Genomic DNA, 27,480 nt, shown 5'->3' with positions numbered 1-27,480 from the left:
TAGCGGAAGAGCCGCCGGGGCACCGGAGATTAGGAGGACATGTGGTGCGCCTCGTGCCTGGCGTCCGCCTGCGCGGGCTGCACCTGCAACCTGTGCGCGTCGGCGTTGTCCGCCATCTCCCGCCGCTCCGCTCGCCTCGCCTATTGCGGCCTCTTCGCGGCCTCCCTAATACTCTCCTTCCTCATGCGCCAGTTCGCCACGCCTCTCCTCAAGCAAATCCCATGTACGTGCCCACCACCACTCCCCTCCCACATATCCCATCCCCTTCCTTATCTTGTTAGTAATCTGGTCCTGATTCCTCTTGATTTCAAGGGTTCCCCTTCTCTAATTGTGACTGCATGTTGTAATTGATGTTTTTTTAATGTAGTTGTAATAGGAGGCTTTGGCTATTTTACACTACTGATTTGATTTGGGGAATTCTCGGGTGCTTCACAGTCATTTTGCTTTCTGATGGCATGCAATTCTGAAAACAAATTGAGGATCCATTTTTGGGACAGCCATGTGTATGGAATAGTGAATTTGTTCTTGTTACCAGCGTCGTGTAAACTTAAAATGGGAGAGGAGTTGCCAACATGTCATAACGTTTTATAAATTGAAACTGAGGTATCCACATGTTATTGTCATTTGTAACTAGAATGATACGGATCTATGTTAGCCCCCCTAGTAGAGTGAATTCTAGAAAATCCCAGGTATTATAGTCTAAGTTGCATAAAACTAGAAATGTTTTGGCATGTGACACATAACCCTAGGTATTATGGTTTTAGTTTCACAAAACCTCACTTTTAACTAATTTGAGTTGCTACTATAACAAAATAAAGAATGCTTAACTAGGTGGCTAATTGATCAAAAGAATACATAAATTCCATATTTGATTTTAGAACTCATAAGTATGGTGGTCAAAGATCAATTGGTCAAAGGTGTGGTTTTATGAAACACTAGAACCATAATACCCAGGGTTATATGCCATGTGCTCCTTGTGATTTTGTGTAACTATGACATAATACAAGGGGTATGTGAATTTTGCTCTAGAAACTCTGAAGCATCTGTGCTTGAACATAAACAGTTGATAGGTCAAATGGACATATTCACAAGGATTATGTGAAACCCTTATGTTTGTTACTACCTCCGTCCCAAAATATAGAGTTTGGGTTATACCTCTACGTTTTGTAACCAAGACACGGGTAAATTCTCCAATTGGTGGTCAAGGACAGTGAATGGCTTGCAGAAAAGCAAGGGGCTCAACTCGTTGATTATTTTGGTCACTTGGGAGATTTGGAATCATAGAAACATTTGTGTTTTCAATGGAGCAAACCCTAGTGTGGTGAATGTGCTCCATGCTGTGTCCAGTGAGGCCACGCTTTGGTGTTTGGCGGGAGCTTTGAACTTCGAAGCTCCAAGACCTGTTGTCTAAGGCTTGTAGTTCTTGCACCCTAGGCAGGTTGGCATGTGTTATCTTTGTTCTTAGAGTGGGCGTGTGTTGTGTTCCTATAAGACTTTCAATTGATGGGTGTTGGGGTTTGTTTAAATCCTACATCCCAGCCTTCCTTTCTATCTTTTAATGAAACGATGCGCAGATCTCCTCTGCGTGTTCGAAAAAAATAAGAGTTCGACACGGGTATTAAGAAAGTATGTGGAATTAATTGGGGAGATATTGTGATTGGTTGAGAAGAGGAATTATGAAGATAATTTAAATGGTGGAAGGTTGTGATTGGTTGATTGGTTGAGAAGAGGATGTATGAGAGAGATTGTTATATTTTGGGACAAGTTTTGAATGCTATAAGTTGTTATATTTTGTGATGGAGGGAGTAGCTTTTAGTGCATTTCTTACTTTGATATACTAAATAAGAGGTTCTCTTCCAATATTATTCTTTGACAAAACTCAGATGCAGATGCAAAGGTGAATTTCCAATCCTATCCCCGCTTATGGGATTAGTTTTCATACCTCCCTCTGTAGAGAGGTACTTCCCAAGTAGTGGGAGACTGGGATGTATAATACCTTCCTTCCAAGGAAAGGAGAACACATACATGAATAGCAGTTTTCTTAATCCAGTTCTTTACAAAAATGGATCACAACAGCCAACTTCACATATAAAATGAATATAAAATTTCGACCATCAGATGTGATAAACTTGAACTTTACTCACAACCTTCTGGACAGAAGAATTATATATATTCATAATAAGTTAATATATATAAAATCACGATGCGATGGACCTCTGTAATATCAAAAGAAAATTAGTTTACTTTTCTTAGAATAAAACGAGCAGTCGTTGTTTACTCATTTTGTCTAATATGAAGGAAAAGGGGAAGGTTGTTTTGTTATGCACCGAGGGCTGCAATCTGTGGATTTTCTCAAATAACCACAAAGATTGAGAAGCTATGAGTTGGCATGATATCTTTTCTTTCAGTTAGCTTGTAAATGCTTTTGTAGTAACATTGAATTTATTATTGTGTGCACAGCAAAGGCATAATTGCGGAGTGCTAGAATGGACATACATGTTTCTAGTTCATTATTCAGTAGTCTTGTTTAAATTTAGGCATGTCCAGTGGATACTTAGGGATATTTGGATGGATATAAACAAGTCATGTAGCAGTGAACTGAGGAATAATGGCTCTAGAATCCTTCCTATATAGGATACGGATTTTAGTTTTAGAGGATTTGGGGTCCCCTACTACCCAAGAATTGTATTTGTCGATGTGTTTTCTTATCTTAATAGTAAACAACATTTTACTGTAATGTATTTACTGCACTGGATTTGTATTTCTGTGTAATATTAATAGTAATATTCTCATATTACTAGTAATTCAGGAGTATTTGTGCTTTATGGCCCTAAACTTGTGCCGGAATTTCACATGGGTCTCTGAAGTTGAGAATTGCATATTTAGGGCACTAAATTTGTAGGTATAAATCTTATGTTCTGGTAGCCAGAACTCATGGGCTATAGTAAGTGAAATCTCTTCTATTGTTTACCTATATTCGACATTATTGCCATCCGCTGAAATTCTTTCGAGACGGTAGGTAGCTCTAGTTACAACATGCCAAAACAATAAATCATTGGCATTGACCAAATATTTTCATCAATGTGAATAACATTGCTTATTTATGTAGCTGGGTGCTATATTGTGATATGGGGAATGTGTTTTGTGTTTAAAACTATTGAAGTTTCAAGAGTTCTTTTGGTCAATTTTACCATTGAGTCTTGGACTTGTAGCAATTAAAAGGAACCATTGATGCATTGATTTTCAGTATCATATAAGCGGGCTAAAATTTGAAGTGAATTGCACTGTATTGCAGGGATAAATACGTTTGATTATACACAACCGGATGAATGGTTTCAAATGAATGCTGTTCTTCGTGTCAGCCTTGGGAACTTCTTGTTTTTTGCAATATTTGCTCTGATGATGATTGGTGTCAAAGACCAAAATGACCGGCGTGATGCATGGCACCATGGTGGCTGGATTGCAAAAATTGTTGTCTGGGTTGTTCTCATCGTTCTTATGTTCTGTGTGCCGAACGTTGTTATTACTATTTATGGTAAGCTTTTTATTTGCTAATCATCTATACGTGTGATTTACTGTACACCCATTATTCTTTCCCCTTTCTCTGTTGGCGTGCTACTATTAATGTAAAGAAAGTTCTGGTTGGGTGAGCGATGGCAATGGTTTTGGCCTTTTGGTGCGGGTAAGTAAGTTGTTAGGTGGGCAGTGTGGGTGACTGGGAAAATATTGCAGAAGGAAATGCACCTGTTTTCCCTATAACCAGATTTTGGAAAAGGAAATCTTGTTAAATTGAGTTACTTAGTTTTAACTAAGCCAGTAACGAGCTGGTGGTGAGCTCTGGTCCCAATGCTAAAATTGCATGGAGAGAGTGCCTATTTACCCAAAATAGAAAGGTATATGCAGACTTGTTTTTGAATAATGTTAGATACATATGTAATTTTTTTAGTTGGCTATTACTTTCATGCATATGCAACAGTAGTTCTTGTACCCTGGATTAAAACCATCCAACAGACAGCAGTCCATGTCATGATGGAAGATTATCTAAACTCTAGAATTTAGAATTTTTAATTAAATCGTAAGCACCGTATATAATCTTTTTTGCCTCACTATACACCTGGTTTTGGCAATGCTTTCGTTTTGCAACCCTCGACTGTTATTGCAGTTTAAACCACCCGAAACAAATTAGGGGTAAGGTCTGGTCCAACTCAGTCCAGCCAGACACATGTTATGCGATATGGCCAATCTTCTCTAGAATGCATCTGCAAGCAAAATTAGGTATGGCTGATTACTCCTAGTGTGCTTGAGCAAGCGTACAGTGCAATGCTCAGTGAAATGTGGAACAAAGTGAAATACAAGGCACAATGCTTGGAGCATCAGCAAATTGCAATTTACTCCAAGAATTTTAATTGTTCGGTAGGTAACAAGGTCCAATAATTGTTGAAAGCTAATGCATTGAAACCCTGAAACAAGCCTAAATTTGCATGGTTGTTATTCTTCTAGTAACAAAAGGATGCCAAGATAATTACACAGTGCAGTGTTGATTAGCTTTAGTTCTAATCTATTTCTATTTAAGAATTTGAATTATATTAGTTTGTTAGGCCTCTGTTTGGTACAACTCCAACTTCAACTATTTGGGGGTTGGATATCTCTATCTCAAAGAAAATCTTCGAGTTTAGCTGGGACTATAATAGGGTTGTTAGGGTAAGACATGTTAACCTTGTTGCAGTTAATTGTTGGTTCACACAACATGAACCTCCTTTTTATATTCCCAGATATTAGTACCACGTTTTCATTGGTTCTTATGAACCAGTTATCAACTTATCATCATGCCTCTTGTGTTTCTCTAATTTGAAGATTGTCCATTGCAGAGGTACTGTCAAAATTTGGATCCGGCTTGTTTCTTCTGGTGCAGGTCGTGATGCTTTTAGACTTCACAAACAATTGGAATGACTCATGGATTGAGAAGGATGAGCAAAAGTGGTGTGCACGCTAGTCACCATCCAATGATTCTTGAACCAAAAAATTTCTTTCCTATCACTAATTCTGGTATGTTAATCTTCATGTAGGGAAATTGCTTTGTTGGTAGTAACTGTGGTTTGCTATCTCTCTACATTTGCCTTCTCTGGTTTGCTCTTCACGTGGTTCAATCCCTCTGGTCATGATTGTGGTCTCAATGTGTTCTTCATTACCATGACCATTATTCTTGCTTTTGCATTCGCCATAATTGCGTTGCACCCCCAGGTGACACTTCTACCCACTTCAAGTATTCTCATGATGCGCTCTAATTGTATTTTTTGGTTTAACTAGCTATAAATGCCCGTGCTTGCAACATAAATTAAGTAATTACTTAGATCATGATATGTTTTAGAGCCTCAAAAGCAAAAGAAAATCATTCTTGCTGATCATAAGCTCGCATTTATAAAATAATTTGTACATGTATGTGGAGCTAAACATTAAACTACACCGTTGCTTCTAATAATAGAAAATGAATCTAAATTATTCATATTCTACTAATGTCATATTTTATTGTAGTTTTATTTTCCCACCATTTGGTTCAAATAAATACTCTACCCATTTTTTCTAACTTGCTACGGCACCCCTCCCCACTATTCCCAGGCCCCAAACGACGGCAATGGTGGTGGTGGTGGTGGTGGTGGCAGAACGATAACCACCACTACTCTCTTTTGAACGTAGTATAGACATTGAGCATGCACCATTCCTTATGGGTATACTAGGACAAAGTATGAAGAATATTCACATATGTGTTTTGGTAACCATCACCTATTAGTAATAGCTGCCAAGCAGATAAATTTATTTAAACAACACAATATAAAAATGTTTAGTAATGTTGCTCAGATGTACTTCCTATCCATATTTGTAACTCGATGACAGTCTGCTGTATTCAGTCTTGTCAGTTTGCATAGTGAACCTGAACTGCATTTAGTTCATTCCTGTTGATATTTTGTGATTCTAATAATCCTATCACCAACTATGGATCTGCTGGGTCCACTCATATTTTTCTACTGGGTCATAATATTGATTACGCTTATGTTTACATTTATAACAGACGTGGGATTGAATTGAATGCCTCTGATGAAACAAATATCAAATACATTAGTTATCTCCTGCTTTCGTTGGTTCCTGAAGAAATAATGTGAACTTGTAATGTTTCCTTGCCCAGGTCAATGGAAGTGTTATGCCTGCTTCTGTTATTTCAGTTTACTGTGCATACCTGTGTTACACTAGTCTCTCGAGTGAACCAGATGACTATGCATGCAACGGACTTCACAGACACTCTAAGCAGGTTTCAATGAGCGCTCTTATACTCGGGATGCTCACAACTGTTCTCTCTGTCGTGTACTCTGCTGTTCGTGCTGGATCTTCCACTACATTTCTTTCGCCACCATCATCTCCTAGATCTGGTACGTAACTGCCAATTACCAAATACCCAGTCTCCATCTGTGTGCATGCTGGCTATCTTGCTAATCAACAATGCAATAGGAATCAAGAATCCTTTACTTGGTGATGATAACGTGGAGGCGGGGAAAAGCAACAGTAAAGAAATTGATGCGCGCCCCGTGAGCTATTCATATACATTTTTTCACGTTATCTTTGCTCTTGCAAGTATGTATTCAGCCATGCTTCTGACTGGCTGGACGAGCGCTGCTTCAGACAGCTCGGAGCTGATGGATGTTGGATGGACAACTGTTTGGGTTCGCATCTGCACTGAGTGGGCTACGGCTGCATTGTACATCTGGACCCTTGTTGCTCCCCTGCTATTTCCAGACCGGGACTTCTCATAGGCATGTCAAGCATTGTTAAAAACGTGGTTAAACCATGAAATTATATATATATATATGTTTGTGTGTGTGTATGTACGTACGTACGTACGTACGTACGTACGTACGTTATTCGTTGTGGGAAGCCAGTAGTTATGTATAAAGTCCTTATTGACATGTACGCCCTCCCGTTTTTTTAAATATTTAATGCAATTTGATTTTTGGACAAACGTTAACTATTTGCTTCATTCGAAAATTTTGTGTCAATATCCATTCATTTTATTCAACACTTTTGTGTAAACACAAAAAATATAGGGTTAACAGTGCTTGAAGTAACTTTAATGACAAAAAAGATCATAACAAAATAAATGACTATAATAATAGTTATGTAAATTTTTTCAATAATATGAATGGTGTCAAACACTAAATATGTATAGGGAAATTTTGCTACAGTACGCTGCTATTGTGTGGTTTTAGCCCTAGGACACTGCAAAAAATTAACTTTTAGGGAAAAACACTCCATAATTGTGGCATTTTGCCGGTGGATGTTGGATAGTATAGGGGAAGAGGAATACTGCAAATATTGGACACATTGTATGGAGCCTCGGGAGCTAGTATATATAGGAGTATATAAGGAGGAGATAAGGAAGGATTATAGATTTGGAAGGAATCCAAACAAATCAATCATATCCTAATACATCTCTAACTACCACATACTCTAATATCCCCCCGCAGTTCAAGTGTTCACGTCGAACACTTGGACTGGAGAAAAAAAACCGACAAGAGTACTCAACACGATGATAGCCCTTTGTGCCGTAGTCGATGTAGCTAAAACGAAGGAGCCGAGAGAGCCGTGGTCGATGAAGCCGTGCGTAGAGTAGCCGTGGTCGATGTAGCCGAGATAGGGAAGCCTATGATGTCGAGGTAGCTGAGCCGCAAGGCGCACATGGGGCGCCGTAGAGTGGTCATGGACGGACGGGAGGGCGTCGTGGACCAATGGTGTGCGAGGACGCGCTGGAGACAAAGACGGTGACACAATCGCGGTAGTCGTTGAGGAAGATGACGCCGAAGAGCCGATGTAATCGAACCGTGATGGACAAGACATCACGCCGGGTTTGCCAGACCCGAGGACAACTCGGGACGAACACGCGCCATGGTGTTGCCAATACCGCGCGGGCGAGGCAGGAGACCACTATGAATCATACGCCATGTCGGAGGAGACTAGCAAAGAAGGCATCCGGGACGGTCGCGACGCGAGAACTGTGTAGAGGGAGAATTGCCGGAGCAGCACGCAGTTGACGGAGAAGAGCGAACTGTAGTCGAGGAAGATATGGCGACGTTGGCGATGAGACATGTTGGACAACGAAGAAGGCAAAATAGCGGGACCAACGGCCTAGACGGCGACGTCAGTAGCCATGTAGAGGTTGCTGGACCACCGGCCTAGAGCGGTGATGGTGGCAACTTGGAGATTCGACGGCAATGCTCGAAGTTGAGGAAGAAGACACTGAGCGGCTGACAATGACCAGTGTGCACAACGAGGTTGTCAATGCGCGAACGGCAATGAAGACGACGAAAGTGGCGAAGCTGCGGTCCGAGAGGGCAACACAGCTACAGCTCCATGTCGATGCAGCGGTGAGAAGTTGATCGGTGATGTAGCCATGCTGAGGAGGGCACCTCTCAGCATTGCAACAACCAGTGGAGGTGTTGACCACAGGCAACGGCACTATGGCCCAAGGGGGGCGACGTAGCGGCAACCCGAAGCTTGATGGCGTAGACGCATAGCCGAAGATGATCGGCGGCAAGGTGTCGCCGTAGCCGGGCACTTGAACGGGTGATCAAGCCGATGTTGCACACAGCGGAACGACGAAGTTGAAGCCGGAGTTGATGCCGATGTCGGAGACGCGTAGATGTCGACGAGGCATTTTGCGACGCAAACCCGATCTCTAATCGGGAAAAAAAATACGAGCAAGCAACAGCGCTCGGTGGCATATGGTCCCGGTCCCTAGACCAAGTCCAGCAACTCCCCTGCCTCAACAGTACCAGCAGCAGCAACACATGCACAACATCTGTCTCCTCCTGGCCTCCACAGCCAGCCATGACCAAGTTGTTTACACCAAAATTTAGCACCTATGGACGAAATAGGGGAAAATTGCCAACGTTTGGAAAGTGCCGGGTTTCCTTCACAGTGCTGGTCAGACCGGAGGTATGTGGGCGGTCTGACCGCGGCCTAAATTCCGGTGTGACCGCAGGTATGTGGCCGGTCAGACCGTGAGGGTCCGAGCCTGAGTCTGTTTTCGTCGGGTCTTGGGTTTCCTTGCTTGGGAAAGCATGTTTCGGGTTTCCTTTGGTTTATATCCCGAGTTGGACGTGGAGGAGGGTTTGTAGAGGGCAAGACCAACCCCTATTTAAGGGACAAGGTCAGTTCAATTGTAATCCCCTGAACACACAATCTACTTGAATGAATCGCTTTTTCTTTTTTTTTTTTTACTTTTCAGCCATGTTTTCTATTTTACCTTAATTTTAGTTCATCTTTGTCGATTGTCCGCCGCCGCTGCGAGAGTGCGACACCTCTTTGTGGGTTTATGCTGAAAAACTTCCGTTTTGCTCACGAGACGGGTAGTTATCCTCGTATTGATCTAAATTGGCATAGAGGCTGATTTTGATCTCTAAATCGGCTCTGCTAGCCGGTTTAGCCGTTTTCTACAAAACCCATCTTGATTTGGCCTTTTGGCTAAATCGAGGTGGTTGGCGTTTAGGTGCTGCGATCGTGTTTATCGACTTGTCACAAAAAGTTGCCAACACGATTTTTGGCGACTACGTTGGAAATCGAAACTTCTGGCCATCCATAAGGCCGAAATTAATCTACATATTAATCATCAGAGAAAGCGCCGAATTAATCTATTCGGCGGCAAGATTTTGTGGTTATTCAGGAAATCAATCTACACAAATCCATAGCTGTTGCTATTCGATTTACATCTGCACCATAGCCGGCGTCGTCGTTGTCTGCGTTGAAGCCGATCGATTTGATCGGTTTGATAGCAGTAGACGCCGAGCAACAGCAGCAGGTCGTGTAGGTATTGCTGTAGAGCACGGCAAGAAAATCTTATTCAATTCGGTTTGCTGAGTATACGTGTTCTAGAGAAAAAAAAAATCAGGCTATCAAAGCCCGAAAAGGGTAGTTAGCGAATGTTCGCCATCACTAGATCACACGAATCAGTTAGAAGAGGGAACGCTACTTTCATGGACGCGACTACTCCGCGCGCGGTACCGCAATAGTCCTAACGCGCGACGCCAAACTTTCCAAAAATAGGAGCGCACTTTTTTCCCCACGCATACACACCTTGCCGAAATAAAGAAACGGCACGTTCCTTTCCCCACACGCGTGATGCTTCTATAAAAAAGGTGGTATGTGTTCCCCATTCTGAACTGAGGTGCAGGCGATGAATAGTGCCTCTATTAAACAAATGATTGAAAATAGAAATCAAAACACAAAGAGGAAGAGATTAGGAACAAGTAGAGAAGGTCTAGGGTTTCATACCCAAATTCAAATTTGAGGTCCATCAAAAAAAGCATACCCAAATCACAAACTTCACATGTAAGCTTATATTCCCCACAAATTCATAGATCTGTGATGAATTCTTGAAAAAAAAAAAACCACAAACAACCCCTCAAATTGGACTTCATACACTAAGCTGCATCTTCCTTTTTCTCTTTCTTTGAGTCCCTAAAATGAATTTTAGTTCGGATGTTTACAATTGAGTAAGCTATCTCCTTTTCTAACACTGCATCAAAAAAAGTCAAAAGGGTAACATGACATAAGTTACAGGTCAGAAAATTACTTCTAGAAACATATAAAATTACTTCATCAAAACATGAAAATTACTTCCCATAAAATATTTAAGTTACTTACCAATCACTTTTGAAATACTACAATGGTTAACAAGAAACTTAGTTACATTAGCTATGGATCCATACCCTAAGACTTCACCTCAATAACCTCTCAGAATTTTCATTCTGATATTTATACATTCGTTTGGTCTTTAAGTTACTAAAATTACTTCAAGTGCATTATAGAACATATATATATATATATATACATATATATATATATATACATATATACATATATACACATATATACATATATACACATATATACATATATACACATATATACATATATACACATATATACATATATACATATATATATATATACATATATAGATATATACATATATATATATATGTACATATATATATATATACATATATATATATATGTACATATATATATATATACATATATATATATGTACATATATATATATGTACATATATATATGTACATATATATATATGTATATATATATATATGTATATATGTGTATATATATATATGTGTATATATATATATGTGTATATATGTATATATGTATATATATATATATGTATATATATATATATATATATATATATATATGTATGTTCTATAAATCTTGTCTAAAAATGCACTTTATTCCTTAAGTTGATTGAATATAACATTTTGCAACTTTATCTCTAATGTTGTTTATACTCCACTAAGCTTCATCTCCATCTTTTATGATACCGCATTAAAAAGTTAAAACGGGAAAATGCATAAGTACCGGCTGAGTTACATATCAGAATGAATTTCCACAAAAAGTTACTTCTAAGTCCATGCAAAGTTACTTTCTTAAAACATAAAAGTTACTCCCCAGTAAATTTTGAAAATAACAATTGTTAAACTTAGTTGCAATGCTATGAAAACATGCAACTATATACCCAGACCCTCAAAGATCTAAGAGCCGAGAGAGGGCTACCGTATTTATCATACTCTTCTGCTCAAGACTCATGTGGGCATACAACTTTGTAATTTCCGTAGGGGAAGCTCTAGCATTTTCTTGCAGCCAATGTATGAAAATAAAACGACACACATTGGCATCCTTTATGAAACCGGAATAGAACTAACTAAAGTATTATTAGTTGTACTATACTATATAAGTTAATTCTACAACGTGCAAAGTTACTTCCACATCATGTAAAGTTACTTCTACAACATATAAAGTTACTTCTGCAACATGTAAATTATTTCCCATAAAATATTTAAGTTACTTTGAGTTTAAGGCATAAGTATCGGCTGAGTTACATATCAGAATGAATTTCCACAAAAAGTTACTTCTAAGTCCATGCAAAGTTACTTCCTTAAAACATAAAAGTTACTTCCCAGTAAATTTTGAAAATAACAATTATTAAACTTAGTTGCAATGCTATGAAAACATGCAGCTATAAACTCAGACCCTCAAAGATCTAAGAGCCGAGAGAAGGCTACCGTATTTATCATACTCTTCTGCTCAAGACTCATGTGGGCATACAACTTTGTAATTTCCATAGGGGAAGCTCTAGCATTTTCTTGCACCAATGTATGAAAATAAAAAGAAACACATTGGCATCCTTTATGAAACCGGAATAAAACTAACTAAAGTATTATTAGTTGCACTATACTATATAAGTTACTTTTACAACGTGCAAAGTTACTTCCACATCATGTAAAGTTACTTCTACAACATATAAAGTTACTTCTGCAACATGTAAAGTTGCTTTCATAACATGTTAAGTTACTTCTAGAACATATTAAGTTACTTATGTAACATGGATAGTTACTTCTACAGTAAAACAAAAAAACAGAAAAAAGTTGGTTGTTTAATACTTACTTTTTGCACTTTTTTGAGCAAGGATGCTCTACATCTTCTACATAATCTTCTCTCAAATCTCTCTTCTTCCATGTTGTACTACTCTCTTCCGGTTTTCAGTTTTTCTCGTTAGTTGCAGCGCGGTATTGATTGTTTCATTACTTGTTAACCCTTATCAATGTTGCCAAACATAAGTTTAGGTACCTTTGGCTTTAGTCTAACCATCCTAGTTTTGTATTCACTTAGTTTTCCCTGATTCCTCTCTAGATGTAGTAACTGCAAGAAAAAGGAAAAGTGAAAAGCAATCAGTACTTGAAGCAGGTTTATAGAAAATTACTTCTATAATATGTAAAATTACTTCTCAGTGGCATGCAAGTTACTTTTGAAAATTGATAAAATTACTTCTCAAATACAAAAACTTTGCATCATGTATATGATTATCTGCATCCGAAACTTGAAAAGAAGATGATTGAGCTATAGTGATTGTACACCAAGATTAATAATCATATTACAGGGACCAAATATGGATTTAATTACTATTCTACACAACCTAGAACTCATCATCTTCAGACCAGACTTCACCAGAATAGGTAGGAGGTTTAGACCTACATAACTGCATATTTGAAGTCTGCTAACTCAGGCAGAAACTGAGGCCTATAAGCCTGCTACCTTGGAACCCGACCAAGTCCCTACTTATTTGCTGATTGAGCTTGAATATGGCCCATTAGACCAACATGCTGCTAATCTAGGAGCAGCCTAATTTTCAGGGTTAATATAGATTCACATAAGCTCTGACTACGAGTACTCTGAACATTTTTTGCTAATAGAGAATGGTTAGCGAAGGCTAGAGGTAATGGTCACATACAGCAAAGCAACTAACATAATCGTCATCACCAAAGTTTGCTCACAAGAGTTCAGTGACTTAATTAACCTCGGGTAAAATCAACAAGCAGTAACAAATAACTGAGACCAAAAGTCGCTGTGTTTCACAACAAATATTTCATTCGCGAGCCCAGGAACAAAACAAGATAATCCATCTAGAGAAAAGAGAGATAGAGAAGTGATGAAAAACAATGAAATACTTGCAAGCACTTATGAAGCAACACTTGCAATCAGCTATCAGAATAATTGTCTGAAACTAAGAAAAAATGCAGTTTTTTTTGGGAGGTGCTGATGATAAACGAACTAGATCCAAGACGAAATGGAAGACACTGCATCTTTACCTCTCTCAAAGCTTGGCCCTGCACTGACGGGGCTCCGGACGGGCACGGGACCAACACTGAGCTGCCGCTCGGGGGCCTTGAGCTCTCTCGGCTAGGAGAAGTATGTACGAGGACGAGGACGTGGGTGGAGATTAGGAGGACGATGAGGAGCGGGAGGAGGTCGAGGAGCCAGGGGTGGAGCGCGACGGTGTCGGCGACCTGCGCCATGGTCATGTGCTAGGAGAGCACGGCCGGGTGCCGCAACGGCCGGTGGAACCCCACCACCGGCTCCAGCACCACCAGGTTGTTCGAGCGCCGACGCCGTCGTCGATGGCATCGCGGAATCCACCAAATCGTCATTGCATTTACCGGATTTTGGAGCGCTCGAGGGGACGGGATGAGGAATGCTCGACGATAGCAGTCGCCACGCCACAGCAGAAGCCCACAATCGTCGTCGCCCTCGCCGGATTTGTGGGAGAAAGACTCGCCGTCGCCTGATTTGTGAGAGAAATTCGCAGTGGGATTTGGGGGAAGAAACTGTGTTGGAGTGTCGGTCTCTCTTGGGTGTACCGGAGTCTGCCACGTGGCTTCCACTCGGGAATCTTCTCAGCTCCGCCCGCGCCTGGATCGGATGGCTACGCCAACGCGCTGGGCTCTCCCGCGTGTCGGGCGATACGACGAAATCGAGAGCGATCTTGAATTAGATTTTACGTATTTTTATATGTTTTCAGTTTTCTTTTTCCTTCTTTTACGCGATTGTTTCGTAATCTGTTACAAGTATTCTTTCTGTGTTTTTTCACTTTCTTTTTATCCGATTTCATTTTTTCCGTTATAGTTTTTATAGCATTTCAGTTTCCGTGGAAACTTTCAACTTTTTATATAGAGAATTTATATATGTAAATTATATATACATAAACTTTGTATATGTAAATTATATATATATAAATTCTGTATATGTAAAACTTTATATAGTAATTGCATCTGCAGTTAGAAAGTTAAATGTATAAATTTTACTAGAAATAATAAAATGTTGACGGATTTTTTTTAAATGAACAATTTACTATGAAACTTTCTATATAGACTTTCTATTGTTGTCGAAACGACAACTGCATACGTCGAAAGACGTGGTTACTCAACGATGGTTGGAAAAACGAAGTGTATTAAGTTTTGAATTTCACTTGGGGGATCCCCCTGTTACATGGCCCTAGGGGACTATTTATAGCCCCATTACAGGTTATTACTACTAGGGTTTAGGTTGTACAGGGGAATTTACATGATTACCCTTACGAAAGGGACATTTACAGGGGTACATAATGTTATAGGGGCTCATGGGCCCCTAATGGGCCGTCTGGCGATCGCCGGCCCTATAGCCCTTAGGCTTGATGGGCCGGAAAGGCTTCCTCGACCCTCGCGGGGCTAACTTGCCATGGCGAAGTCGTCTTCCTTCGGCAGGTAGTCTTCGCCTTGCACCCTTCGCCCGAGACGCCTCTGGCCTGGCAAGGCACTCGTACGACTCTTCGCCTTCCGCCGTTCTTGCTCCATAGCCTTTGCCACGGGTTTCGGCAGATTAGGTCGAAGGGCCTCATGCCATCCGCCATCAAGCCCCTCACAGGCAAGGGTGAGATTGGAGCTTCGGCCGAGACCGTGCAAACCATGTGGTATGGTATGTGGTGCCCCCTTTCGACCGATGCTCCTGCCGAAACCTACATTATCCCTGCCAATGAAGTTTGTTACTTGTGCGGCTGGTATTATTTTGCCGCGCTTCGCCTCGTGCGATTGGTGGTTATATATATTCTCTTTTCCCGGGCCGAACGGAACAGTATTGGGCCTTCCCTTCATGGGCTTTTTACTGTGCCGCTCGGACGGTGGGAATTTACCGTTTCGCCTACCCTTGTGACACGTGGTGCTTTATTATTGGTGGGTAGGCGAACGGTCGCCTGGGTGAGCTATATATTCCCACCCCTCTTTCCTTTTCATTGGTACGCTTGCCATTTTTACCGCGCGCACTCTCTTCCTCCGTCTCTTCCTTCCACAGCATTTCTTGACCCCTCAGGTGTTTCGCCCATTCTCTTCCTTCGCCACCGCATATACGCCGTTCGCCATGGCCCCTCGCAAGCCAAACCCAGCTTCGGCGAAAGGACCGGATCCTGGCCGGGTCGATGACGACAGCACCGCCTTTTTGGGGGTCTCTCTTGTGGACGACGTCGAGCTGGCGAAGCTGGTCAGCTCTGGGGCATTGGTTGAGGGGCAGGCTTTCGCCGCGGGGAAAGCCGTGGTGCCGAGGCCTATCGACAACTGGACAGTGGTGTTCGCCGTCTTTTTTGAGGCGGGGCTATGGTTTCCGTGCAACGTGTTGTTGCCGAAGATCCTTCACCTTTTCCAAGTGGAGCTTCCACAGCTGAGTCCGTCGGCGCTAGTTCGGATCTCCATCTTTGACTGGGCGTGCCGGACTTCCGGGTTTGAGCCCAGCGCCGAGCTCTTCGGCGCCATATTTTTCGCCACCGTGAACTCGAAGACGGTGATTACCCCAGCCGGAACGAAGAAGACAGTGTTCGGGAGCGTGAACTTTAACGTTCGCCCCGAGCGGTCTGATCTCTGGCCGGTGAACACTGCCATGTCGAAGTGGGACCGCCATTGGATGGCGAGGTGGTTCTATCACACCATCCCCTTCGCAGCTGGTTCTGACTCGGCAAAAGCCCTCCGGTGCCGGCGTAGGGTGATTGCGCCGAATCGGAAGCCTAAGATCGCCGTGGACGGCGCTATGGAGGCGCGGTTCGTCCTACTGTGCAAGGTTTGCTCCCGCCTTAGCTGCCGTGGCTTGGTGGAGGAGTTCTGTATGCTTCGCATCTTTCCCCTCTCCCAGTCATGGCGGGTCACGGTCGAGCAATGCGAAGAGGCTGATGGTTTGCCGAACTTGGTTCTTCCTGAGGGGATGAATAGTAAGACCGTTCTTTTGCTGTACACTCCTGTGCTTTGTTATTTTGCCTTGTCTGACCTTTAACACAGCTACACCCTTTACTTTTGCAGTGTCGACCCTCGATCAGGCTGAAGCCGAAGCCCGCAGGATGATCGGCGACGTTTCGGTCGTCGAGTATAGCCAGCTGCTAACACGACAAGCAGCTAGGCGGGCAAACCGGGTTTACAACGGTGAATTGCCTCCCCGGGTGAATCCCCAAAAAGCCGACAACGATGCAGGGCCTTCGCGAAAGCGGATGCGTGGACAAGTGAAGCTTGCCCCCAGGAAGCGAAGGGTTCTTGCTTCGTCGGACTCCGACGCCGACGATGAGGACAATGCCGAAGAACGTGACGGCGAGGAGGAAGGAGAGGAAGAAGAGGAGGTGGAGGCCGTGGCCGATAAGGCCGCGAACGAGGCGACCGAAGACCGCGTCGACACGCCCGGCTACACTCCTACCCCAAGTCTAGGTCACAACGAGACCGGGGTGGAGTCGAACAGCTCCCTCCTTCGACGAAAGGATTTGGAAGGGGCGAAGGCCCTAGTTGCGTTCTCGTCGGGCAAGGCGGCGAAAGGAGGTCTGGTCAAGAAGATCTCAAAAAAGAAGGGACTCGTCGACATCGCTCGCGTTTTCAGTGACGACGAGTCTTCTGACGAGACTCCGACCTCACCTGCTGGCCGCAGTTTGGACCTTTCGACTGCTCCCCTTGCTCCGCTCGGCGTTGCTGGGGCCGGCGGTAGCGCCGCCGCCGGGGCTTCCGCCTCCACCGAACGGATCGTGTCGGCTGCGGCGAGGGTTTTCGGGAGCCCTGTGCGCAAGCCAGCCATTTCGCCGCTGGTCAAGGCGAAGGGGAAGTGTGCGGCCGCCGAAGCATCTGCCTCGGAGTATTCCCTTGCGGCGCCCCACTTCGCCCCTGGTGACTTCGAGACCCGGGCGGACCTTATTCCCTTTGTGGAGGGAGTAAGCAATCTTGTCTTGCCTGCCGGCACCCCGAGCCTGTTCACCGAATTTAACGAGTTCGACGAGGGGTGTTCCACCATTAAAAGTCTGGCGGTTCGGGTATGCCTTTTCTTCCTTCTTCGTTTTCCTCTTCCCTCTTTTTTTTTACGTCTCGCAATTAACCTTTTGTCCTTTTCGTCCGCTCCTATCTTTCATCTAGATTCTTGCGGCTCACTGTTCGACGGAGCGAACCGTGCGGGCCCGTTTTGACGGTTTTAAGAGCCGTCTTCGGGCCAAGGACGACGAAATAAGCCGCAAGAACCTGGAGGTGGAGTCCCTGGCCCGCGTACTCAAGGAGGCGAAGACTGAAGTCAAACGCCTTCAGTCCGAATTGGACAAGGGGAAAGAGGCCTGGGCCGAGGTTGATCGCCTCAAGGCCGAACTGGAGAAAGAGAAGGCCCATTCGGCGGTGCTCATCGACTACTACAACCTTACTGAGCCGAAGATGGAGGCTCTTTGCCAGAAGGCTAGCAGGGCCGAGGCGAGCGCCGCGGAGGAGTCGCAGCGGTTTTCGTGGGAGAAGGCGAAGATCACCGAATCCGCAAGAACGGCTTGCCAAACGCTCCGCCTCGCCTTACCGACATGGGCGCGAAGGTGCGGGGGGTCCCTGCCGAGGATGCCTCAGCCTTCGACTTCTCCGAGTGGACCCAGCAGGCTGGCGGATCGGTTTCGGACTGCGCCACCGCGTATGGCGATTGCTGTGCGCGTGTATCGGCGGCCTTCACCTTAGGCCTTCTGCAGCAGTTCGGCTGCGAGCACATCGCCGAGTTCCCTACCTATGTAAGGGGGGACTGGGAGATTAGTGCGCAGAACATTTCGCCAGCTCTTCGCGCGTGGCGAAAACAGTTCTGGCAGAAGGATGGCCGGTCCGCTGCCAAAGCGTGCCTCCTGGAGCAACTAACGAAGGCGGAGGCGGCAGATCGGGGCGAAGAGGAGGAAGCCGCGGGCGAAGAGGTTGGAGGCGATGCTCAGGATCACCCAGAGGTGTGAGGCCCTCCGCCCTTTCCTTAGATTTTTGTAGTTTTCCTCCCTCTTTTGCGTTTGCCTGGAGAGGCGAATGATGTATATTCGGCAGGCTGCCGATGAACCTTAAAAAAGGCTTTTTTGTACATTTGGAATATATGACACAATCTTAATTGCTTTTTGATGATCGAGGTCTTTGGCATATTTTTATTTCGCTCATTTCGCATTATGCCATACCTCCCCCTGCTTCCGCCTATTCTTACCATGTAAGCTGTGTTTTGCTATTTCTGCGCTGTCTATCAGGGGGTTCGCCGAAAGTCATGCATTCGGCCCCCTTCCAGGAGCTGGCAAAGTCAAAACGAGAAATTTGTGGCAATGAAGGGTCTGCCGAAGGTGCGATGTCCATTTCGGCCTGTTTATCGCGAAATGGAGATAAACGGTCGCAGCTACAAGGTTTTCAAGGTTGCCAACTGGCTGCGGGCGCACCCCGGGTGAACCTGAGAAGATTACGATCTTGTTCATTCAAGACCCTCAGAAGACGTTTGGAGGATATGGCTCGTTTTTGGCGAAACCATCAGAAGACTAATCGTCAGGAAACGATCTTTCAGCGTCGTTACAGTTTAGTCTGTGTATCGCCCCCTACTCCTCTTAAGGTTGTGTATGATATTAGTAGTGATGACGAACCTAGTTTGCCTTATCATTCCTTAGGGAGGGATAGTGATTACGGGGGCGAAGATGTAATTTACTTGTAAAGCGAATTGTATCGTGTTGTGAACCTTCTATTCTTCGATTATTTTTTCGAAGTTAATAAAGAACGTGCTTTATTTCCTTTTCGCTATTTTTCGCATTGTCACATTTTGTGCTTTTGTTAGGTCGGAACATGCCGGCCCCTTTGCATATATGAGCGAAATAGGTGTACTGACTTTTCAGCTTTTCGTCGTTCGTCTTCGATCTGTAGCATTCTGTGTCGAAAGAAACGCTTTTGCTTTTATGCTGATCGGACGTAACGTCGTTCGGCTATTTATTTTCCGAGACAAGCTGTTGCGGTTTCAACGTTCGGCGAGCAATGCTTCGGCCGATTCGTTTCGCCCTCCTGGCCTTTTTCGCTGATCAGGCGTTTGCCTTGGGGTTTTTCCACAAATTATCAATCACACGAAAAATAAAAAGAAGGCGGAGGACACAGAGATTTTATACTAGTTCGGGCCTCCAAGGTGGATAATAGCCCTACATCCAGTTTTTTTTTCTTTTTCCTCTCTTCTCTTTTTTTTCTTTGCCGAAAGGCTTACATAGTGCCGAAGGGCTTACATGACAGTATGTACATTTTTACAAGTTGGCGATTTGGGTGCCACCCATTCTAGACATAGAAGCGCTTGAGAGAGACAGCATTCCAGGAATGGTCGAACTCCTCGCCTTCGAGTGTCGCTAGGCGAAAAGATCCCGTCCTGGACTTATGTTTGATGAGGTACGGTCCTTCCCACTTTGATTCAAGCTTGCCAACCGCTACTGGGTTCACCTTCTTCCTTAGGACGAGATGACCAGGCATCAGCTCTGTGGGTCGAACTTTTTTGTTGTAAGTTGCCGAAGTGCTTGTGGCGTACTTATGCATGTGCTCGAGCGCTTCGACTCTTACCCCTTCTAAGAGTTCGAGCGATACTTCGCGCCCCTCTTCGCCCCCAGAGAACATCACCCTTGGTGAGTTAGCCCCTAGCTCTGCTGGGGTCATTGCCTCATCGCCATAAAGAAGCATAAACGGGCTAAACTTGGTTGGTCTTGTGGGGGTCATCTGAAGGGCCCAGAGAACCGATAGCAATTCTTCTGGCCATTTGCCTTTCGCTGCCCCCTCGAGTCTTTTCTTTAGTGCTTCTAGGATCTTGCCATTTGTACGTTCGGCCGCCCCATTTGATTGCGGGTGCGCGACTGTCACGTCCTGATAAATTCATCCCGAAATAAAAATCATTTTCTAAAAGGAATAATAGAATTAATTAAAATTCGAAAAGAATTTGGCAAACACTAAAATACGTACAAGAAAAATTCGAATGTGGCCCGGAGAATTTTTGTTAAATTCTCCTTGGTCTAAAAGGAGCCCTCAAATTTTACTTGAATTTTCAGAGCACCGGAAATAATTATTAAACAACAAAAACAATTATCAAAGTTTATTAAAAAGAAAAACCTAAAAATAACCCTCCTTCCTCCTTTGGGCCAAGTCTGGCCCAAAGTCCTCCCTCTCTCCCCTCGGCCCGTGGCCGAAGTCTCCCTTTCCTCCCTCTCTTTCTCTCCCTCTCCTTCTCTCCCTCCTCTTGGGCCCCTCTTCCCCTCCCGGCCCACTCCCTCCTCCTCCCTCTCTCCCCCAGGCCGCCTCTTCCTCCCTTCCCGCCTGGGCCGCGTCCCGGCCCAAACCGCGCCACCTAGCCGCCCCGGCCCAAGCTGAGCCGCTCCCCTCCCGCGCACGTGCGTCGCACGCGCGCTGAGCGCGCGCCCCGCGTGGGGCCCACGCGCCAGGCCGGCCGTCGTCTTCTTCCTCCTCCCGCACGGCCCTCTCTCTCTCCCGTGAAAACCCTACTTCGTTCCTCCCTCGAATCCGCGTGATTTAAGCGTTGGATTCCAAAATTAATTGGGGGGTTTTAATCCCCATTGAATCCTCTTCAATTCCCCCCAATTTCTCCCTTGATTCGTGCCTTCAATCGCCGGGAACGCCCGCGTCTTCTCCGGCTGTCTCCCATGGCCGCCGGCCGCCATTCCCGTCGCCGTTCCGCCCTCTCCCGTGCTCGGTTCGCTTCCCTCCGCTATAAAATGGGATCCTCATCCCCCGTTCTCTCGTTTTAGCCCCCTCCCGAGCCTCCCCGTGGTCCCTAGCCATCTCCCCGCCGCCCTCCTCTCTCTCCCACGCCGCCGGCCGCCTCCAGCCGCCTGTGCCGCCTCGCCCGCGCACCGGCCGGCCGTGCCGTCGCCTCCTCCAGCGTCGCCGCCGCCTCCTCTTCGCCGGCCTACCCTCTGTTTCCCGCGGAGACCTCCGGAAGTGCCTCCCCGCCGGCAACCGTGGTGTTGCCGCCACGATTCCGCCTCCAGCCGCCTCTCCCTCCTCGCCGGAGCGCCGTCCGGCCGCGCCGTCTTCTCCCTCGGCCTCGCAGCCACCTCCTCTCCCTCGGTCAGCCCTCCGTTTCGCGGGGAAAGCACCGGAGACGCGTCCTCGCCGGCAAAACAGTGGCGTTGCCGCCACTGTTCCACCTCCGGCCGCCACTGTCGCGTTTCCCGTGCGCCGGCCGACGTCGCCACCACCTCCCTCGGCTCCGCGACGCCGCCCTCATCCCCGGCATCACCTCCTCCTCGCCCGAAGCTCGCCGGAGTGGCCTCCTCGTCGGCGTCCAGTACCTCCCCGCCTCCGGCCGGCTCCTGTACATCGCCGGTACGCCGATCGACATCGCCGCGTTGTCCTCTCCTCCAGCTGCTCCTCTGTTTCGCCGGAACACCGTCGCCCGTGCTGGCCTCTCCATCCTCATCGTTGCCGACGTCCCTTCGGCCGCCCGTTCATCCTCGCCGGCTCGTCGTCTCGCGGCGCCGCCTCCGTCATCGTCATTGCAGCGGCGTGGAGCACGCCGTCCTCGTCCTCGTGCAGCCGCTGCCGGCTGTCCTCGTCGCCTCCTCGCCGGTCCCGGTCGTCGTCGTCATCGTCGTCCTCTCGTCGTTCCCGGTCGTCGCGGCGTTCGTCCCTCCGTCGAGCCGTTCTCGTCCGTCGTCCGCGTTCGTCAAGCGAGCCGCTGCAGCCCCGTCGTCGTCTTCGTCCTCGGCTCCGCGTCGTCAAGCCTCGTGCCGGCCGCGTCTCGCCTTCGTCCAAGGATCGCCGCCGAAGTCGTTCCCTCGCCGTCTGTCTCCGCCGCGCCCGTTCGTCGTTGTCGTTCCCACGCCTCGTCGCGTGGTGGTAAGGTCTCCCCTCTTGCTGCCCCGTCCTCGTCCTTTCGTTGTCGCCCGTGCTCGTTGTGCGGTTGTCGACCCCGGTACCCGTGTACCGGTGTCGGTAGTCGTTCGCTTGTGCGTGTGGTGACCGTGTTAGTGTGCCCGCTCGGTAGCCGCGTGGTTTCCACGTGTGCAGCCCGTGTGGTGTCTAGTGGACTCCGTTGGTCGGCCACTCGCCTCGGTTGACACACGGGATCCGCTTCCGTCGACCCGTGGACCGTCTCTGTGTACTCGGTCTGCCGCGGTCCTTTTTGTTGACATGTGAGGTCCGCATGTCAACGGCGCAGCCTTCCTGTCTTTTCTAGGCTAGCGCTTACACATGTTTTATAATTGCAAAGCTTAATTATAATAACCCGTAAATCTCCATATAACATCATTAAACTTCGGATGATCATATCTTGGTCATACGAACTCCGAATCGACCCGTTCAAGTCTCTTAATGTTTGTTATAACCTAAAGAACTCTGTGCTTTCTTTTTATGTATTGTTATTGCTTCTTTATAGGCTTGTAGCTTTGCTTGTGTGCTTCGCGTAGCTTTCGTCGTTCCGGAGGTTCCCGAAGCGTGGTTCGCGGCCGTCGCCGAAGGTTCGGAAGGCCGTTATCTCTGAGCAAGGCAAGTCACATCATCCTTGAGCATATTGAATCCCAGTTTATAAAATTATTTTAATTTAAATTAATGCATTATCGCTTTATTTAAATTCCCGCGTTATCACTGTTTTATTTAGCCATGCCTATTTACCTTTGTTATGACCTTATTATTATTGCTATTGTTATTATTACCTTGTTCACCCTAGGATAAACAAAACCCCAACTAGTGGGTATTCTATTCATGGTTCCACTAGTATGAATTTAGGTAGATGCTTCGCTGATTAATTAGGCAATATTAGGTGGTTTTATAACTTTAGACTTTGGGAATTCTCATATCATTTGGACACTATGGAATTGTTGGTTTATGGTGGAATTGGACATACACCTCTCTTCCTCTTTCAAAACCCCTAAAACCTGTTTTCGGTGGGGTTTGGGTGCATGCCAGTTGTGGGAAGTAGCACCCCGGCCACTATAAGGATTAAGCTCGGGCCTCTGTTGCAAAGCACTACCGTACTTCCACATGTCTAGTGGGTAAGGCTTAGTTTGTGGCTCAGTCTGGTCATAAACAAAAGTACACGGATGGAGATGGATGAAGTCGGGGGTCGATGGACATTCTCTAGGACAAATGAAGGCTACACGAGCTGCGGCCCGGTAGTCGAGATGTCATGGCACAGGGTTGGTGCCCTGCTGCTAGGGGCTCAGTCCTGCCTGCCTGTCCCGGAGGTTCCGGCCGTAGGTGGGATTGGGTCGGTACTCTTGTCTATGGCTAGGATGGGTTGGAAACTATGTCACGTCTTCCGTCTGTATACCGTGGTGGTATGTGGCACGTGGTTGCACGTGAGGAAAATGTGTCTTGTGGGTAAAGATGTACACCTCTGATCAGAGTATAATCTATTCGAATAGCCGCGCCCTCGGTTATGGGCAAGCCGAGCAATGTACCCAAGTCAGTATTTTAATTCTTAAAATTTGCTCAACAACTAAAATGTGGAATGGTTGGCCTGGGTTGGCTTGGGACGAGCTGGGACCCAGGGTCGGGTTGCCAGTTCGGTCTGAATCATCGTAGGCCTTGGGTTAAGGCAGGTTCGTGCGGGTTCACGACCTTGATTAATAATACTGTGTAGCTCTAGGATCGTCTTTTTAAAATGGCTTTGGGCAACTAAGTGACTTTTAAATGCTGTTTACTGCAAAACTTAACCCCTATATTATTATCCCCTTGTACCCCCTTGCATTAATTATGCATCTCCGGTGTGGCTTGCTGAGTACTGTGGTTGTACTCATTCTTGCTCAATCTTTCCCCTCTTCAGTAAGAGAAGCTTTGGAGAAGGTGTCTTAGGTGGAGTCCTGGCTTATACCCCAGTTGAGCGCCTGTGAAGATGGAGCCGTAGGCCCGCTAGTCCGCTGCTGTTTATTATTGATTGTCAGGCCTTAAGTGCCTTTGTAATAATGTAAATATTATCGATATAATAAAGATGTGCTTTTTGTATCATGTTTGTGTGGTGTACCCCGGCTTTTCCTGGGACGGGGACTAATACACTAGCGTTCGGGAAAATGCAAATTTTCTCGGTCACGACAGCGACCGACGCGAACCTGATTTCCAGGTTAAGCCCTTCGCACATTTCTCTGAACTTATCAGAGTCAAACTGTTTGCCGTTGTCAGTAATGAACTCTTTTGGCACTCCGAAACGGCAAACAATGTTTTTCCACACAAACTTCTGTACCGCTGCCGAAGTGATTGCCCCAAGGGGTTCGGCTTCAATCCATCGAGAGAAATATTCCACAGCTACAATTACGAATTTATACCCGTTTCGCGCCACCGGGAACGGCCCAATGATGTCCAGTCCCCATCTGGCGAAGGGCCATATTGGCGCAATGGGCTGCAGATTATACTGGGGCGCGGCTTGGCTTCGGCCATGACGCTGGCAACTTTCGCACTTCTTGATTTGCTCAACACAGACTTTCAACACAGTGGGCCAATAAACTCCTTGTCTAAATACTTTGGAGGCCACTGTTCTTGCAGCCTGGTGCGCGCCACATAGCCCCTGGTGTATCTCCTTTGCCATTTCTTCGCCTTCGGCAAAAGAGATGCAACGAAATAAGGGTTGAAGTACCCCGGAGCGGTAAAGCTTACCCGAGACCATCTTGAAGCCAGCCAGTTTCAAGGTGTTTCACAAATGGGGTTCGCTAGTCATATGGGTCTCGCCCAGTTTCTCCTGGTCGATTGCCATGACTTCCGAGCTGTCCATGGGTACACTTGGAGTATGTAGGACTTTGAAAAAGATGCCAGGCGAATGCGGGCCACCACAAGCAGCGGATTTCGCCAAGGCGTCTGCTTCCTCGTTCTGGTCTCTAGGCAAGTGTTCGACCGTTATGCCGGTGAAGCATCTTTCCATGGACCGAACAGCCTCCAGATACCTCTTCATTCCCTCTTATTTTGCCTCGAAGGATTTGTCAACATGGCCTGCTACCAACTTGGAGTCAGTTCGAATTAGCAGGCGCCGGACTCCCAATGCTTTCACCTTTCTCAGGCCCAGGAGAACGGCTTCGTATTCTGCTGCATTGTTGGTTGTGTCGAACTGCAGTCTTGCTGCGTACCGAATCGGCACACCATTCGGCGAAAATAGGACTGCCGCAATGCCTGCTCCCTTGTGCGACCACAAGCCGTCAGAGCACATCACCCAGGACAGGATTGTTCGGCGGGTTCGGGGTCGGGGGCAAGTACCGGTGTCTATTCTGCTACGAAGTCAGCTAGCACTTGAGACTTGATAGCAGAGCGTGCAACAAAATGTAAGTCGAACGGGGATAGCTCTGCCGCCCACTTGCTGAGCCGGCCAGTGACTTCCTTGCCTCGGAGTATTTCGCCCAAGGGGTACTGTGTTGGCATTATGACTTTGTGGGCCTGGAAGTAGTGCTTAAGCTTGCGCGAAGCCATCACTAGGGCGTAAGCGAGCTTTTCCATTTCAATGTACCTTGTCTTCGCTCCTTGTAGTGCTTCGGAGACGAAGTAGACCGGTTTTTGTCCAAACTCTGTTTCTTGGACGAGGGCAGCACTGACTGCCACCGGCGAAGCTGCTAAGTATAATAGCAGATCGCTTCCTAGGGGTGGGCTTATCAGAGCTGGCAGGCTTTGCAAGTATTGCTTTAGCTCGTCGAATGCTGCTTGGCACTCTGGTGTCCAATTAAACTTTCCCGCGCCCCGGAGGGTCTTGAAGAAGGGCAAACCTCTTTCGGCCGCCTTTGAGAGGAATCGACTGAGTGCCGCAATTCGGCCTGCAAGCTTTTGTACTTCATGTACGCTTGACGGAGGCTTCATTTGCTGGATGGCATCGATTTTCTCAGGATTCGCCTCAATGCCTCTTTCGAAAACAATGAACCCCAACAGCTTGCCTGCGCGGACGCCGAAAACGCACTTCTTCGGATTCAGCTTTATGCCTGCCGCGCGCAAGCTGTCGAACGTCTCCTACAGGTCAATTGCATGGTCGAATGCCTTGCGGCTTTTTACGACGATGTCGTCGATGTAAGCTTCCACATTCCGCCCCAACTGCTTGCCAAGGACCTTGTACACCAGCCTAGCGAAGGTTGCTCCTGCGTTCCTTAAGCCGAAAGGCATCCTGAGGTGACAAAATGTGCCAAATGGAGTGATGAAGGATGTTTTGGGGATGTCGAGCGGGTTCATGTGGATCTGGTGGTAACCGTAATATGCATCCAGGAAACTCATGAGCTAGCATCCAGCTGTTGAATCCACGAGCTGGTCGATTTGCGGCAAGGGGAAGTTGTCTTTCGGACACGCTTTGTTCAGGTCTGTGAAATCGACACATATGCGCCATTTGCCGTTTGACTTCCACACCAGCACTGGATTCGCCAACCACTACGGATGGTCAATCTCTTGGATAACCCCCGCCTTGAGCAATTTTTGTACTTCGGCTTTCACCGCTTCTTGGCGATCGGCAGACATCTTGCGCAACTTTTGTTTTCTTGACTTAATGTCCGGCTTGACTGCTAGGTGATGCATGATGAGATCCGCCGGGACACCCCCCACCTCGTCAGGGCTCCAGGCGAAGATATCGATGTTCTTTTTGAGCACCTCTAGGATCCTCTCAACTTCTTCTTCGCCCATGTCCCCCCCAGTGATATGAGCTTTGTGGGGTCGGCATCATCAATTTGCATTTTTGTTATCTTGCCGTGAGGGGTGGGCTTTGGCGTGTGCTTCGGCCGTTCATGCAGTTCGGTCTCAACACTGTACACTGCTCTGTTGATTATGGCTAGATCGCCTTTCGAAGCGGCCGAAGGCTGAAGCCCCTTGACTACTATCACCCCTGTCGGGCCGGGCATCTTG

At 46.3% G+C, this 27,480-nt stretch overlaps 1 protein-coding gene, 1 long non-coding RNA gene and 1 pseudogene across 2 annotated transcripts; 1 reads left to right on the top strand and 2 right to left on the bottom strand.

Moving 5' to 3' along the window:
- The first annotated feature begins 1 nt into the window (after position 1).
- On the top strand, positions 2–7,015 carry LOC4333235 (uncharacterized). The gene is made up of 6 exons (XM_015775627.3): positions 2–223; positions 3,296–3,535; positions 4,869–4,980; positions 5,067–5,241; positions 6,182–6,422; positions 6,502–7,015. The coding sequence occupies exons 1-6, from the start codon at positions 40–42 to the stop codon at positions 6,801–6,803; spliced, it is 1,254 nt and encodes a 417-aa protein (XP_015631113.1). The 5' UTR covers positions 2–39; the 3' UTR covers positions 6,804–7,015.
- A 725-nt stretch (positions 7,016–7,740) lies between these two features.
- LOC107280307 (uncharacterized) lies at positions 7,741–8,996 on the bottom strand (annotated as a pseudogene).
- Positions 8,997–10,293: 1,297 nt separating this feature from the next.
- Positions 10,294–14,231, bottom strand: LOC4333234 (uncharacterized). The gene is made up of 3 exons (XR_001544595.3): positions 13,714–14,231; positions 12,512–12,766; positions 10,294–10,561 (listed from the first exon to the last, which is right to left on the bottom strand). It is a non-coding gene; the product is annotated as an uncharacterized lncRNA (long non-coding RNA).
- Positions 14,232–27,480: the final 13,249 nt, after the last annotated feature.

Source organism: Oryza sativa, chromosome 3 (assembly GCF_034140825.1).
Source record: "Oryza sativa Japonica Group chromosome 3, ASM3414082v1".
NCBI lineage: Eukaryota > Viridiplantae > Streptophyta > Magnoliopsida > Poales > Poaceae > Oryza > Oryza sativa.
Note: the sequence above shows the minus strand (reverse complement) of the source record. Positions and strands in the feature narration are given on the sequence as shown.